We start from the raw sequence: 18,198 nt of genomic DNA on the forward strand, positions 1-18,198 counted from the left end.
TTATTAGCTCTTTTCAGAAAAAGTTAGTTTAGTTAGTAAGAATGTGTTGATATCTTAAAAACAAGTCGTCGCCTGGATAAAAGATTATCGCTTGTTACTTTTGGGAAACCGTGATTGAAGTTTGAAATACGATTTCTCAAACAAGCGACGATAGATTTTCTCCAAAGTCTCGGTGAATGTTACTAGTTCACGAAATTCTTAAATTATTTTAGTTTTATTGTTTTTGAGTTTATGATGGATTTTCTTTAGTAAAGTTTAGTCACTTGATACATTTGTAAACGATTTTGCAGCCACTTTGTTGATATACGACAAAATGTGATAAATATTTGTACTAAATCAATGATTCTTTTTTCCTCGATGTCTCGGAGACTAATAGAGTTATCAAAAAATGGGTAACGCCATTTGAAATATCTTGATTAGTTTAGTAAGACTGCATTATTAACTCAATTTGTACTAAGTACCATTCGGTATCGATACACTTTTACTCAATACCTCGGAAACTGAAGGAGATATCCAAAAAGTGGTAGCACCAGTAAAAAGACCTTGTTGTAAAAAATATAACTGCATTTATAACTAAAAGTCGTCCAAATGGCGGTACGAAAATCGTTCATCCAGGCAACGGAGTATTCATATGTAGATCGAAAGTTTACGAACATCGCTATTACTTAGTACACATTATAAGGCTAGAACTGCAAATTATATGACTAATTTTTATTTTGTGGTTTGAACAGGTTTGGTTCCAAAACTCTCGTGCAAAAGACAAAAAATCACGTAACCAACGCTTTGCCACAATTTCTGATGATAGTAACTACGAGGACGCTACGCAATATAACAAAGATGGCGTAGTTTCGCAAAAAAATGTAATGAAAACATCCAAGTCCAACGGCAGCAAGGCCATTATAAATGTTAATATTAACCCTGGATTGGAATTAAGCGACTTTAATTTGTGTCAACTGCCGCAAGTGAATATTCAGCAGCATGCCATTGAACATTTCTCTAAAATGAAGAAACTTTTGGAACAAACAAAAGCAAATGTAAACGCGAATGTCAATTCGGAGGTGGATGCAGTTTCAAGAAAAGACTTTAACCCCGCCGCTGAAGCCGAGCTTACAAGACTGCTCACCAATGGAGCTGCTAAAAACGGCGATTCCGCAATGAATGAAAAATTAGATCGCATTGAAACCAATGGTACCCAGGAAAGCAATTTTTCAGACGCCGATATCGTCGCCAGTGATCACCTTTGCACATTTACAAGAGTTTATAAAGAGCTGAGTTTACAAAATGCCATGAAACAAGCACTAGAAAGTCAACGGAATAACAACTGCAACGAGCTAGATTGGAGGGAAAACAGGAACCGCAATGATGGAAGTGCGGAACCAAAAATTAATAATCAAGATGTCATGCAAGTCAGAGACCAACGGCAGATTTTTATTCCAATTTCTCCCGAAACCGGCAATTTAAAGAAGAATGCTAAGGAGGAGCAAACAAATTCCGAAATTATTATTTTGAACAATCGATCTAGTGTTAGTGGAAGTCGTAGCGCTGAAGGTGGCTTAGATCATGGTAGTGACCATTACCATTACAATAATCGAAGCAATTTTGTTAACCGTAAGCTACTTGACGATACTTGCTGCATTGGCGAAAGTGATCACAGTCGTAAAAGTGCCAATTGCATACGGAATACACCACTCTCTACAAGCTTAACTGATGACGGCGACAAAGACAGCAGCGATAGGAATACTCCATATTTTAATGTTAATACCCATGCAATACAGAACCGTTCGATCAGAAATGAGTCAATAACAGCAAATTGCAGCAGTAGCAGTACATCATCAGCAATAACAGCTACAACAGCGCTTACGAACCTATCAAATTCACATGCTAAAGATATTATCAAGCAATTATTTAACTGTAGTCAAATAACTGGTGAGTTTCTAAAAGGAATGCAAAGGGCAATGCTGATATAAAAACCTTAGCTATCTTATTTAAAGCATATCGGACAAATGAACCGAAAATCGTTCAGCTGGAAATTAAAAAGCGTATTCATAGGCATCGAGACTTTCTACTAGTGAAATACGTACATACATATATATGTATGTATGTTCACCGCCCACACGTCTCATTCTAGAATTTATTACGCTATAATCTCTGTTTATCTGTCATTTAAATATTTTAAAGCATTTGTGAAAAGAAAAAAATAGTTCCGAAATAGTGTTTAAGCATTTTGTCAATGTTCTGACTCTTAAACTTAATCAACAAAGCTAAAGTGTATACAGTTACTCCCACCATATTTCAACTGTAACCAACTTTGATGTTCCATGAATGTTGGCCAGTGAAGAATCTATAGCTTTGCCCATGATCTATGTTGCACTATGTCCGGTTTTTACCGGAAGTCTAATTTTTTAGACATATATGTTTTAACTAAAGATTCGGATTCTGAGAAAAAAAATAGGTAACTTTTCTTTGAAACTTTTTTCTCGGAAGTGCATCTTTCAACCTCTAAATGGCCTTCGGACTTCAAATCGTCCTGGACTGCTTAAATGAGTGCAAATGTGTTTATTCGAAAAGGAAAAAAATATTAATTACTAAGTCGGGGATGCTCTATCTTTTGGTCCTATTACCGACCGGAAGTACATTCCAGAAAGAAAGTTTCCGATAAAAGTTATGTATTCTTGTCCGCAGAATCCGAATCTGTGGTAAAAATATGTAGTGCCTATTAAAAATAATGGACTTCCGGTCAGTTCAACCTACATCAGGGCGAAACCGGAAGTCGGTAATACACCAAAAGATAGAGCATCCCCGACTTGGGATTCGTATTTTTTCGTTTTCCAATAAAACATTTTCGTCCATTTTAGAAGTCTTGTACGAGTTGAAGTTCGAAGGTCAATTAGGCATTGAAAAGGCACTTCCAGGAAAAAAGTTTCAAACAAAAGTTACGTATTTTTATCCTCACAATCCGATCAGTAGTAAAAACATGTATGTCTAATTTAAAAAAATTGGACTACCGGTCAGTTTAACCCTTATCCGGTCGCAACCAGAATTCGGTAATACCACCAAAAGATAGAGAATCCCCGATTTGATAGGGCATATTGTTGCCTTTTTCAATAAAAAAAAACATTTGCTACCATTTTAGAGGGGATGGACGGGTGGCCTAAGACACCCTGTATATATGTATGTACATATGTATGTATACATATACATTAGTAATTGCTTACTTCAAGTCATAAAAGTACGTTCCTTCAACCGTGAAACGCGATTGTCTTAGGTTCTAACATACTAAATTAAATTTTAGTTACCAAAAAATTAAATTTTTTAATGTAATGAATATTTCCATTATCTATGATGTTTTATACTTTGAAATCGGGCCATAAGAAAATAAGGTACAAAAACGCCAATTTCTCTGCGTTTTTCGAAAATTTTCGAGACGTCAAAGTCCTCTCGAAGTAAGCTTTCAAACTAGAGAGAGTAAATACAAAAAAAAAATTCTTTGGCGAACCACCCAGTCTGACTTATATACATACAGTGTGTAATGTTTTTTCGACTCTATGAAAATGAGCCGATGTTGAAACGACTCTATCTAACTGATATGTACATATGTATGTATGCACAAATCTGTATATACATTTATAAATACGAATAAATAAGTCCATATAAGTAAATTCGCATGCCTATGCGTGTGTGAGAAATGTTCCTTTATACTTTTAATAGTTTTAACTTTATTGTATCAGTTTTAAGGTATAATTTTTATAAGCCTAATTTGTAAGTCGTTTAGTTTTAATATTTAGTTTTTATACTAATGTACATTCACGAGTTTTAACTTTTTATTTAGTTAAGTTCCCACACTTTTAAAAAGCATTTAACATTTGATGCATTGTTTATTTTAAATCACAGCAACTTTAGTCTATTCATTTTCATTGTATATGGATGCATATATAAATTTTTGTAACAATACATTGCAAACACAGATACATGAGTGTATGTATATATGGACGTTTTGTAGTATTTAGTATGTGATGGCGGCGTCATATTTTTTGTTTGTTTAATTTGTTAATTTACCAGAGAATATGTTAAAAAAAATGTATGATTACAAAAATCACAAATGTAGTATACACACGCACAAGTTCATAAATACTTGGACATTGATTATTACCGGATAGTATCCAGTTAACGCGAAAGGCAATTTTTTTACACATCTTCGCATGAATATTCAATGTAATATGCACATACGATTGTGTATATAAAAGTATTTCGTACATGTTTGTATTGTGTTTGAGCAAAATCAATAAGGCATGTTAACTTACCTATGTATACGAACGTGGTAAGCGCTTCTGAAATAAATTTGGGAAAACATTGTTCAATTGAACATACATAATGACTAGCTACTTATTAGTAGAGTGCCACACCATGAATACTATAATATACAATAAGTTAAGAGGCACTACCAAATGTCCGATGTCTGGTTGTATACAAACTTTTAAATGCTTCTACGTCCTTGCGCTAAATGATAGTACAAATAAAAATACATAGAAGAGAAAGGCGGAGGGTTGTGTTAGCCAAACGCAAAGCAAATCTATCCTAAGTCAACCTTTCTACCTTTCCACATTCACTGGAATCTGGCAGGATTTCCATAGTTTTGTATTCATCCCACAACGGTTCCAAACATAGATTGTAAACTACGTAGTATTAGGAGGATATGTATCTACAGTACTGTTCAGATAAAAGTTACCACTGCATACTTATTTTAAACTGGAAATATAGTAAGCAATATGATGTAATTTATAAAAAGAAATGCGTGATACTTCAAAAATTGGGGTATGTCCTGACAATCTCCGATATGTATAAGAAATAAAATCAAGTACATGGTAAATACAGTAACGACGAAAAATAAAATTTTCTTCAAAATTTCAAACTTTTTAACCCGGAGTATGCAGTTTTATATCCAATGAAATTACAGTAATAAAGTTCAACTTCGACGAGGCTAAGAATTTTCGTTGATTTTTAGTATTTTTTTTCTGACGGTCAATTGCAGTTTTTCCATATATATATGAATATTTTATGAAGGAAAATGCTTAAGACCGTCCACATAAAAAATTACAAAAACTCAAGGCGAATTTTAATAAATTGCACTTATTATATGCAGGGCCGTCGATAGCCGGGCTGGGCCCCATGAAAAGTGGCATCAATATGTCCTTAGAATTTTTGTATAAGGGCTTAAAAAAATTTGTTTTTCCATAACTATGTGTACATTAGTACAAAGCCAATTTACTTGGTATTCACGGTTCTTAATAGGCCTAGTTTACGCTGATAACAAACATTTTTAAAACGGAAATTAATTTTTCAGTTTCAGTTTTTGTTGATAAAATTTTATAAATTGTTTTTTTACCAAATATTCGGTGTCGTCCAGAATAGGCCTGTAAAAAGAATAAACTGTCATCACATTCTGAATTTAGTTGAAAAACACTTTGTGCTTTTCTGTCAGCAAACATTGAGATGCGGGATTCAAAATCAATGGTACGAGCTAAAGATATTCCACTGTCAAAGTTGCCAGGCGCGTTACTCTGTCTTGCTTCAACGTAAACAAATTTTAATTCGAGGTACATAATAGACTGAATAAACGTTCATCATCAGCAGCAGTCACTAGAATATTTCAGAAGATTCCAAGTGATTCGCAGAGATAAGGGTTGCAACGGAGGCAGATGTTGTGTGTCCAGATTTGCTTCGTGAGTAGTCTTTAAATATATAATTTTTTCGATCAAATCGATAGAAACGTCCACATCGTTAGCCTCACAGAAGGATGCTGCTTGCTTCTGCAGGGTTCTTCAAGATATTTTGAAAAAAGGCGAATTTTAAAGTTTTTCAAAGCAACAACTCGTATCGTCATGTTTCCAATAAGGCAGGACAATAGAACGTAGAAGACTTCTTGCTTGAACAGAGTTTCAGTTCAGTTTTTCGACCCTATTAAGCTGGCATTTCAGGGCACTATTTTATATATATATAAGGAAAATTTGAAAGTTAGAGCGGGGGGGGGGGGGGGGGGGGTGGGGGCTCGAGCACCCCCTGCCCCTACCTGGCTACGCCCATGCGTAGAGTCTCTGGATTTAAGAAAATATTAGTTCGATAATAACATAATTGGGACTAGAGTTTTGAGCCAAAGAGATGCCAGCAAAATGCATTCCAAAGGCTCGATATACGTTTAATACCCTTCGCATCTGATTTTGTTTCAGCGGGCAAACTCAATATCTCAATAGTCTCAAGAGATATCTTAAGATCACCGAGATGAGCTGGGAAAGGTTTCACACAATGATTTTTATGGATACCAATTGGTTTATATGTACTTTCAATAAATAATTTGTATTATTTTTTCAGTGCATAAGAGGGCCCGCGTCCAAACGCGCCGCGTGGCCCTCGTAAAAAATTGTTTATTTGTTCATTCTTTTTTGCAAGTTGTACCTTAAACTAGAGAACTGCCGAGTTACTTTTTATATGCACACCAGCTGAGCACTAGGTAAACAGTACACAAAAAATTACTCTATTCGGGTAAAACAAGAATAGAAATATGAAATTTGCCAAGCACCCCCAAAATCTTGACTTACCGTTAAAAACCCGGTTTTTCGTACTTTTGCGCACTTATAAGCCTGTAACATAGTTCAATATGAACCGAGTTTCGGTTTATATCCGGGCTTAAAAAGAAGAAACTTGGGACTTTCGAACGATATATATGCGAATAACAAAACCTTAAGAGATCTGTGTGTATTTACCCGCTAAACACCTTTTTTACATTTTTTAAACTTTTTTCAACTTCGGTGAACTTTTTACGCCCTATTTTATAAGAAAACCATACTAGTCCTAAATTGATTGTAAAACTAAATTTAACAACGAGTAAAACGAGTGTTTATTTCAAAAATCGGATGAAAGTTTACTGAGTCATTGAACTTTTTATGAAAACAAAATTTTTGCAAAAATATTATTTTTGGCTATACAACTCAAAAATGTTTGCTTGACTGCTTTTTTTAATTTGACGTTTTTTATGATTGTAAGGTATCGCCATTCCGAGAGCCGGATCAAATAGGCAGGAAAAACGTTTTAAATGTCCCATTGGCCAAAGCTCAAAATATTGTCCTACCACCACTGCATTTAATCCTAGGATATATGAAACTATATGGGTATTCTCACAGTCTTGCAAAGCCCTTGCACGGTGCACGGTTTGCAAAGCTGTCTCATAGGAAACCCGGTTTTTTTTCGTGCAATCCATCTGTTAATTGTAAAAAAATTGGATACAAATAGCAACGCTTTTTGTCATCTTAAAGTGGTGTTCTCAAAATTAAGTGAAGCCTAAATAAAAGGAGGTATTCATTTTTTATTATCTCATCTAATACCTTTTCATCGGTTTTATCTCTTTTTATGAATTTTAGGATTTTTCATAGGACCTCAAATTCGTAAAATTATGAGCGAAGTGGGCTTTTTGAACAAGCTAAGCTTGGTAAAAAAACGTGCATGGAAGTGTTTTGTAGCGCTATGCAATAATCTCGTTGGAAGCCACAGAAACGACGACTACGTCACGATTGTGAACGAATTTGTGAATGCTTACGGTGGAATGGGTTTTAACATGTCGATATAAACTCATTTGCTTCATTTGCATTTGAACTTCTTCCCACATAATTTGGGCCAGTTCAGTGATAAACAAGGCGAACCGTTTCACAAAGAAATAGCTACAATTAAAAAACGTTTCGGAGGAAAAAATAAAATCACAATAATAATAAGGCACACAACCGTGCCAAGTTCGGGGGAAATTGGTGGAGCGATTACCGAGATATACAGATGTAATCATTAGTGGGCGTGGCTACACCCATTTCCCAAAAATTTATAATATTATTATTTTTCGTCTCAAAATCCTTGTAAATATCAATTTTGAGTGACTAAGTTTCACTATTTACCAAAATATCGCAGTTTTCATATATCTGAAAACTACCGTTATATGGGAGGTAGCCGTGGTTATTGTCCGATTTTGACCATTTTCAATACCATTCTACACTGAAAAGAAGTACACATACCAAGTTTCGTTAAGATATCTCAATTTTTACGGACAGACAGTCATCGCTTAATCGATTTCTTTTTTCATTATGATCATTTATGTATACATTTGTCTATATCTATCTCGATTCGTTTTGGCTGTTACAAACAACCGCTATTTGAACAAAGTTATAATACCCTTGTGCACAAGTGGCTTGGGTATAAAAATGATTTCAGAATATTCTACAACGAGAAACTGATTATGCTTAGTTAAGAAAAAACGGTCAAGAAAACATTTTTGAGTAGTATAGTCAAAAATAATATTTTTGCAAACAATTTTTTATTCATAAAAAGTTTGATAACTCAGTAAACTCCCATCCGACTTTTGAAAGTAAACACTCTTTTACTCGTCATTAAATTTAGTTTTACAATAAATTTAGGACTAGTATGGTTTTCTCATAAAATAGTTCGTAAAAACCTCATCAAATTTGAAAAAAGGTGAAAAAATGTGTTTGCTGGGTAAATACACACAGACCTCTTAAGGTTTCGTTACTCAAGTATACATCGCTCGAAAGGCCCAAGTTTCTTCTTTTTAAACCTGGCAATATACCGAAACTCGGTTCATAATGATCTAAGTTACAGGCTTATAAGTGCGCAAAAGTACGAAGAACCGGTTTTTTTAACGGTAAATCAAGATATTGGCGGTGTTTGGCAAATTTCATATTTCGATTCTGGTTTTACTAGAAAAGAACTACCAGAAAATATACATAAGTTCCCAGGTATTTCTACTTTATGCTTTTTTGTAGCACTGTGTTATCAAAGGTGCATAACGCCATAATAGCTTTATTTCACTTTCACAGTGAGAGATAAGACCCTACGCAAAAATATGGCTTTATTTCCCAATGTGAAGTGAAAGCCATATGGCGTTATTTCCATGACTTTATTGCACGGCGCCGAATTCAGGCATCTTTCCATTTAATAATTTGATCCACTATCATGTTTATACATTTTATTCATTGCCACCATTTAACCGCTTGACTCCCCCCACCCCTCCCTATAGACTGGCCCGATTATATAGTAAAAACCACAAAAGACCGGCAAATAATTATTAAAAACCATTGCCAATTCTTTGCTGCTTCAAACTTACACTTTATTACTTTTATGGGCTATAAAACTGCATTCCCAAGAGTTTTCTAAAAATCCATGTAGAAATGTTTGAAATTTACAAGAATTTTTCTAAGTTTCGTATAAAGTTTGAAGCTTTAGTTAAGAAGTTTGAAGTTATAGCATGACCAGTATTTTTGTAAAAAAAAATTACAAAAAAAATTTTACTTGAAAAACCTTGCAAATAATTCAAAATAACCATCATTCGACCATTTTTGCTCGTTACTGTATGTTCCCTCGGGCTTTAATAACGGCTACAATTCCGTCCGATATGGAATTCACTAACTTTTGACATACCCAAATTTTTAAACTAGCAACCATATTTTAATAATAAGTAACACTCTAAAGGCAATAAAATGTGGATTCACGCAGTGCTAACTTATATATGAACAGTACTGCAAGGGACTCATGTAAACTAGAAGTGAATCACGCATACGGTGACCATATTAACCAACGTAAAATAAAGGACATTTTTTTCAAAATGATTTGGGAATACGTACATATGTACAACTTGTATGATAAAAGTACCTTACCCATATCGTAATTTAAATAAAATATTTACCGGTGAATTAAAGGGTGAACACACCAAAACTGCGACACTTAGAGATTACTACCAGAAACAAACTAGAAGGCTTTGAAATAATTTTTTTTGTATTATATAACTTGGAAGTTTATATGTTATTAAAATGTTAAAATATTAGTTACTATTTGCTCCATATGCAAGTGATCGGTATTTTCATCGCACACGCGCCATCATGTTCTGCACGACTGCATCATCGACTTTACGCGATGCGCACAACTACTTTGTTTTGCACTCTTCAATATTTTTCGCTGTTTCACCTGTTTTCTTCAAGATTCCTTTGACAATTGACCAATATTCCCCAACAGGACGTAGCTCTGGGCTATTGGGTGGATTGCAGTCGTGAGGTACAAAATTGATGTTATTTGCATTATACCACGGCAATGTGTCCTTGGCATAGTGGCAGTGGCCTACTTCTCTGTTGATAAATGACGGAAGACGCCTTTTGAGGCACTCATCCCGATAAACTTGATCATTCATTGTCCCGGATGGGAAAAAATGGCTACTCTTACGGCCACAGGAACAAAAAAAAACCATGTGGTTTTTTGGAAATTTGGACTTCATTTTCAGCTTACAACTTTCAGGGGCATCTTGACGACTTGCAGCAGTATAAAAATCTTGACCTGAATTTTTAAAGCAGTAGGTTTCGTAGTCCATAACAATGCAGTTGTATTTTTTAATTTAGAATTCATACAACTTCCGAATGCGGCATTTCGCTGTAACATTCTACTTTGCGCCTCCGTCTGGCGCTGTTTGAGCTGTAGAACATCTCAGTAAAGCTTTCCGCTTTACCTTTTGTACGAAAAACTGCGATCTCCATACGGATTTAGCAACATAACGCGACAAAATCTTCGGATCTCGCGAAAACGCACTGAGGGCCTTCCGAGCACTGTTTTTATCACTTTGACCATGCTAATCCCCGCTCCCTGGTTTTCTCGTAACTGCCAGGCCTTATTTGTACCGATTAAAACCTTGCAAACTGTCGAATAGTGCAATCTTTAATTTTTAGCAATTTTACGTGTATTTAAGGCCGGATCATTTATAAACTCGTGCAAAATGGTTTGTCTCGTTTCTAACTCGGTTGCCATTTTTAGCTCAACTAGGAATCAAATTCAAATGAAATTTCTTCTACGTCGCAACTAAGGTCATGGTCAACTTATGGTATTTGAGTTTCAAAATTTTGAAATCTTTTTGGGTAAGTTATAAACTTCCCAAAGTGTCGCAGTTTTGGTGTGTTCACCCTTTATATTACATACTTAATTGTACAAGTTCCCCTGCTGTAGCGAAAAATTAAGCCAAATCCTTTTCAAGGACTTCGCCATCCTTTGCTACCAAAATGCGTTTACCATAATTCATACTGCACGACGAAGCCAGCACATAGTGGTTCAAAATTGGAATTTAATATTCATAATTCACCGGAGCCATTGATTTTTCAACCAATTTTTACTAAAAACGAAAAAAATATTTATTTTGGTTAACATTTCTTATAACATTAAAATATTGTTTGTGTAATTTTTTCGCTTTGGGAGAACCATACAATAGTTTTCAACTAGTTTTTGTTATATAATATTTATTAACTGGAACAAGAGAATACATTTTCTTCAAAATTGCTCATTTCTCTGCATTTTGCACTAAAAAATTTAATACAATCAAATAAAAATTCACACATCAGGCTCAACTGGTCTCTTTCAAATATTGTAATATTTCATAAAAAAATAAAAATTAATCAAATTAAGTAAAATATTAAGGCTCCAGTGAATTACGAACACTAACGGAAACTGAGCGCGCAACACGATCCTGCTTTATAGATTGCAAAAATATGATAATAGAAACCCTTAAGTGGGGGCGAAACAAGCTGGCGAAGGTTTTCATTATATTTTGTAAGGGACATTTTTATTTTCCATATTCTGTGTTTAAAAATTTACCTATGAAAAATGCAGAGCTGATTTAAAGGATAGTTTAAGAAATAAAGGACATAAGGCGTCCTTTATTTTGAAAAAAATTATAAAGGACATAGGGTTAAAATAAAGGACTGTCCTTTCAAATAAAGGACGGATGGTCACCGTAATCATGCACAACAAGCTACAATGTCAATGCTAATCCCTCATTGAAAGAATACTGAGAACGGGAGGATAAAATATTTACTAAAGCATACACTGCTCGGCCTAAACTTTCATACGCTATGAATTTTTAAAAATACGAGAAAAATTTTTGTATACGCACATATGTTAATGTGTGCAATGTACTAACATACAGCCTTCAGCCTACTAGATTATCAAGAAACATTATTAGCAATTAATTTGTTTATACAATTTTCAATTTCAGTCAGTTTTTTCTCCTACAAAAAGTGTTTATTACGATTTGATTGATTGGGCACATACAACCCTGCATTTGGTTTGTTTGTTGTTGTTGAGAGAACGAACCAACATTAAAAATTCCCTTTCCATTCATCTTATTTTGACAGTGTTCGCAACTAGATTTTTTAGAAGTTTTTTTTTTAATATTTTTATTTGACAACTGCCTGGTTTTGATACATGCAAGAAGTTACTCGTTTACGCTCGTTTTTACAAGCGTTTCGGGGTTTAAAACGCTCTACCATGATATTGAACACACTTATCTAAACGCAAATATGTACTTACATACACATTTGTATATATCTACATCCAAAAACAATTACGTCCAACAAAAAACACTATTACCTCAGAAATCAATGTGGAATCAAAAGAAAACCGGTGAGCGCTTCCTCTTCCGCGTCTAGAAGGTATTACTTTAACATGGATGCATGCCATTGATAGTAATAGGTTCATTCCTTATCTTTTTGGACTAAAATCTGAAAAGTGTCAAAATGCCAGATTGCGTATTCTTTAATTTCCGTTAATTTAAACTCAGTTGAGTTTGACACTTTTCAGGATTTTTCCAGAAAAAATTCTTCTGACTAAATCTGACTACTTCGGACTGATGAGAGTCGCTCTCACTGACTTTTGCTCTCTCATTTTTGCTGTCATTTCCGAGTTAAGGAACGCTTTTTGGACTAAATCTGACTACTTCGGACTTTTTCTGACTATTTCTGGGAGATAAGGAACGCTCCTAATGGTTTGCAGAGGACGAGCAAAAAATCTGGAATCGCTTTAAGTGCAAACGCCTCGGCAGAGCATTTTTGTAGTGTGCGTGCAGATGATGTCACTGTGTGCGTGCGAACAAAACGCGTATAACAATAGTTGTGTTTAACGAGACCGAAAAAAGTTCAGAGCAGCTCAAGTTAGAGCAGAATCGTGCAGATCTCAAAAAACCACGATTGAGAGAATACAAAGGTTGCGCCGATCTCGGACCGCTATTCCTCTCTTAACGAATTTGACAGAATCGTTGTTTGCATGACGTTACACTTGTGCAACTTGTTTACGTTTTCCTTGCAACATTTTTTCTTCTTCTTCCATTCTTGCTCCCGTTTGGCATTTGTCTCTCGCAATTGCACCAGTGTGACGTCACACAAAAGTTATTCTCAAAAATCCTCTCTGATCGGCGCAATCTTGTATTCTATCATTCTTGTCAAAAACAATAGAGCAAGTTAGAGCAACTCAGTTCACAAATCTCATGAAACACTTTTCAGGCAGAAATTCCCAAAGCGGTTGCTTTCTCTAAGTTACTCCATCAAAAAAGCTGGTGCAGAAAATCGTGCTCTAAGTTGCACCCCAACAAGAACGACCTAACGCCCAGCAAGAACGACCTAACGCATTCTCCAATACACTTACAAAATTGTCAATAAAAACCAACACATTTGCATATTAGCGATACCCATATGCCATTCGTTACGTTATATAACACGTTATTAATCACATAATAATATTTGATTGAAAAGAGACAACTACATATAGTATAATATAATAGCGAATTCCATGTGAAAGAAAGAGAAAACTACTCACACTTGAAACGATTTTGCGTTGGATTTCTCCAGGAGGCCTATGTAAAATGATGGAAAGTTTTTGAATTTCTCACACAAACTTTTTGTAGTACTAGGCGTATATAACGCATTAGTTAACAGATAGGGTTCTTACTGCGCGCATTCTCCAATACACTTAAAAAATTGTCAATAAAAACCAACACATTTGCATATTAGCGATACCCATATGCCATTCTTTGCGTTATATAACACGTTATTAATCGCATAATAATATTTGATTGAAAAGAGACAACTACATTTAGGATAATATAATAGCGAATTCCATGTAAACGAAAGAGAAAGCTGCTCACACGTGAAACGATTATGCGTTAGATTTCTCCTGGAGCCCTATATAAAATGGTGGAAAGTTTTTGAATTTCTCACACAAACTGTTTGTATATAACGCATTAGTTAACAGATAGGGTTCTTACTGAGACTAGTTCCACTTAGCGCAGGCTCATGAACAGAGGTGGGCACTACCGCAAACAAGCGTGAGCTAAAAGTGAGAATATGTTAGTCTGCCTAATTCATTTTGCATGCTATCGTGTTCTCATCACTGCGCTCTCGCTTGTATACGTACACGCCATGAACGAACGAATAAAGATCACCCAGCACGGCGTGCGGAATGAAACCTGTGTGTGAATGAAAGAACCGATTAAAAAATGACGTCATCAACCATTATTTTTTTCTCAAATGCAATTACAAATACACGGTTGCCGTGATGGGTGATCTTGTTAGTTGGTTCATGCGTACACGCGACGCTTACGCTCTTTTAGCACCTGCTAACTCTCTGCCCATGCCTGCTCATGAAACAAAAGCCAGAGTAAGGCAAAGAACATAGTGACCCGACAAAGAGAGCGACAAGACATTTTCGGATACTAGCTAAGAAAGAGACAAGAAACGTCAAAACATAGTGAAGCAACCGCCAGCTCAGAAAGCAACGAAAACACATTTTTTTGCTTTCGTCGCTATGCTCTTTGTCGCTTTCTTCGCTTTTCGCTTCACTATGTTCTGCCGCATTGGAAAATAAAGGTTTCAAGGCGAATTTATACAAGGTGGTGTTGCTGGCGAATTTAGATTACAACAGCAACATCCACATGTATTTGTTTTGCGGGTGTTATGTCAAATCTCAATTCGCCCCAGAATTTACATGTATTTTGTTTTTGCTTTTGATGGGTATGCTGTCAAATCAGTAAAAGCAAAAACAAAATACATGTAAGGCGAAGTAATCAGCTGATTTTACAACACCACCTTGTATAAATTCGCCTTGAAAGGTTTGTTTTTGTCGGTATTTATTATCCGAAAATGTCTTGTTGCTCTCTTTGTCGCGTCACTATGTTCTTTGCCTAAGTTAGAGCAAGCAAAATCCTCATGAAACACAAAGTTGTGAGATATCTTAACCTGACGTAACCTAGAGCAGCTCATTAAACACAACAAATAATTAACTCATACAGTATGCATACTTTATGAATGCACACAACCGATTTCTACTGAGCGTGGAATTGAATGAAGCTTTCACTGCCTTCTCAAGCAGAGCATGTATGTATACGCGAAAACGACGCGCAGTCGACTGCCGGGCAGATGCTGCCCAACTGTGCTTTAGAATATCTAAACTCATGATTCAATAATACAAGGTTAGATAATTATTGACAGCTGCGGTTTGACACTCCCTTACAAAAGGTTGCATTTGCGAAAGACAGAGAAAGGGCAAGAACGCAATCCCTTGTTGCGAAAATGGTAGTAGAAAAGTACGCAAAGTAGGCAATTAGTAGTGAAATTCCTTTTGTAAATTCTAATGTATTTGCAGGAAATCTGGCATTTTAAACGAAATATTGAACGTAATATTGATTTACCTACGTGAATTACGTAATTTATATGCTATTTAGCTGTATAAAAAATGCAAAATGACTCAAAATTAAAATAAGACTACTATGAAATTGATGTAAACATCCAATGCTTATGTTTTCATCAGTTAAATATGCTTCATACGCATCAACAAATAAACATATTGCACAAAAGCTTATACTTTTATTTCACACCAAAGCTACACTGTTTCCAAGTAAATTTGCAAAGAAGCAACACGGTGCCACTGCTAAGGGAGCGGTGCGAGAGAGACAACTGTCAGTTTATCGAACCTTGTATTATTGAATCATGATCTAAACTGTCTTTCGCTTCTTTAACCCATTACGGGGAATGCAAAGTCGTCTGCAAACCATTACCGCCAATGACATGCCGAAACTAAAGTAATGTCTTCTAGAAGCAAAAGTGGAAGGGCTTACGAATTTCACCTTCGCGCTTGTGGTCAACACGTTACTACAAGAAGCGATTCCAGATTTTTTTGCTGGGCGGCTAATGTCCCTTCCTATGTAATTCAGAAACAAAATCACTAACCACTGAAGAATTTTTTAAGAATGTTTTTATAACAGCCCCTAATTATATTAGTTTGTCGACTCCCAGCGATATTAATTTAAATACTTGGTAGGTAAATAGCATTGACCCCAGGATTTTGACTCGTCTTTTACACGCCTACGAAAAAATATTAGCAGAATCTCTTTTATTTTTACAGAAAGTTCCTATTATTGCTACTTTAGTTAAAAGCTACAGTAAATATTATTTAATATTTAGAGTTTTAAAGTAATTTGACAACTATATAAAATATCTGTTTATTTTTTCAACCATGATCAATTGTCATGAAACGTCCAACTTACATAAATACATATGTATGTATGGATATTTGAATTGCTTCATATGTACATAGTATTTTGGCATTATAAATGTCCAAAACACGCGCAGATATTGAGTGAATGATATAGAATGTAGTACTGTCATTCAACTAATTGATATCACGAAACAAAAATACTTTTACTTTTTATACACGAATAAATGCTGTAGGTTAAATACAAATAATAAAGATAAAGACTTACATATGTAATAATGAAAAATGAATTATGTATAATAAATAGTTATACGAGTATCCTCGTTGTTTCTGTTTCTATTAAACAAACGCCTCGCATAAAATTACAATTTTAAATATATTTTGTATAACTACATAATAGTAATGTTTATTGCCCTAAAAGCTAGAACGTTTTATAATCTTGAATATACGTAATCTTTAATTGATAATTATATGAGAAAAGTGCAAACGAACAGAGTAAATTTATTTATTTTTATTTCTTTGATTTTGTTTTAATATGTACATATATGAACAAATTTGTTAGCAAAAATCTGAAAATCTGCTGAACAAGAAACAAAACAGAATTATATCATTTAATTTCATTCTTCGTTTGAATTTTCATTTATTTTTAACACACATGGGGAGGGGAGGTTGCGTGGAAGGGCAATGTGGGATGTAGAATATCTCACTTTACAAGTTGTACAAGGAGCAGATTTTATGTTTGACCAACTGTGTTCTTAAGTGATGTTCGAATAATGCAGGTTGAATGCAGAAATGTATGTATAAGGTGGCCAGAATTTTTTAACATTCCAGGAGGACAAATTCTCTATATTGAAAACCCAAAAATTTTTTATATTTATTTTAACACATTAATAAGGAATAAATTAACAATTCAAAGTTTCTCTAAACACAAGTCAAACAAGTTAATAGTACACTGCGTTGCCCACAGGACCACATGTCCTATACTAATTTGGTTTAGATCCGATCATTGGATCATGAAAAAATTAACGGTTTTTTTTTGCTTAAAAATTACTTTTTAAGCTACTTAATTGCATTTGTTTTACTTGCAAAGAAAATTGCTTTCGTTCTTCGTCTTTGGCCAAGGTTCGATTATAATTTTGTATCAACGCTATACCTCGTTCAGTAATATATTAATATTTTTTATAGAATTTAATGCCCTACAAGAATATGCCTAGAAAAACCTTTATCCCTTTTTTATAACTTTTCTTAACGGTTCAAAAGTTATAAAATTTTTAATTAAAACAAATTTTTTTACATGTTATTTACATAGAAAATTTCAAATGCCGACCGACAACTTTTATAATTGAAATAAAAATGTTTCCAACTAGGTGAAATTTCTTCTCAGTAAATAGGTTATTTTAAGGCCATAAATTCGTCAGGTTAGTTATTTTGGATCACCCTAATATATATATACAAGAATTACTCTTTTACAGTAATAAGAATAAGTGGCAAATTTCACGGAAAACACCCCACAAAAAAGTCTGGATCCGCCGCTGGGCCTGTGTTATTTTTGATTACGTACTTGGATGTGAAATAACACATTTTCTAAGAAAATTAAGCATATTTGAGCCCCAATGCAATACTTGTTTTAAGCCATCTTACAAATGCTTTTATCAAGATAAAAAATCCCCAAACAAAAATATTGCCCCTGAAAAACTTATAGATACATATCTGGCAAACAAAATGACATATGGGTGTTTCCATGCAGCCGTACGCGACATTCGTACGCTTATGGAGTAACATAAATCTCTCAAAAATAGAAGTTACTGAAAAACAAGATTACGGTTATGTTGCAACCCAAGGGTACTATGT

General features: G+C 34.6%; 1 protein-coding gene across 10 annotated transcripts in view; it reads left to right on the plus strand.

Annotated features, from left to right (window-relative positions):
- Nucleotides 1-18,198, plus strand: part of LOC118745727 (zinc finger protein 2) — a 611,899-nt gene that overhangs the window by 523,564 nt on the left and 70,137 nt on the right. For 5 of the 10 annotated variants that reach the window (XM_036479347.1, XM_036479352.1, XM_036479349.1 and 2 more), the window contains exons 13-14: nucleotides 732-1,926; nucleotides 1,977-3,059. The exons of 2 other annotated variants lie outside the window; for them this stretch is intronic. In XM_036479347.1, coding sequence (XP_036335240.1) covers nucleotides 732-1,926; nucleotides 1,977-2,128 — 1,347 coding nt within the window. In that variant the 3' untranslated portion in view covers nucleotides 2,129-3,059. Of the gene's footprint in view, nucleotides 1-731; nucleotides 1,927-1,976; nucleotides 3,060-18,198 lie in introns of those variants that run through there. 3 more of the 10 variants (XM_036479353.1, XM_036479354.1, XR_004993690.1) reach the window with 2 other exon arrangements.

Source organism: Rhagoletis pomonella, unplaced genomic scaffold (assembly GCF_013731165.1).
Source record: "Rhagoletis pomonella isolate Grant_MI unplaced genomic scaffold, Rhpom_1.0 Rhpom_scaffold_00009, whole genome shotgun sequence".
Taxonomy (NCBI): domain Eukaryota; kingdom Metazoa; phylum Arthropoda; class Insecta; order Diptera; family Tephritidae; genus Rhagoletis; species Rhagoletis pomonella.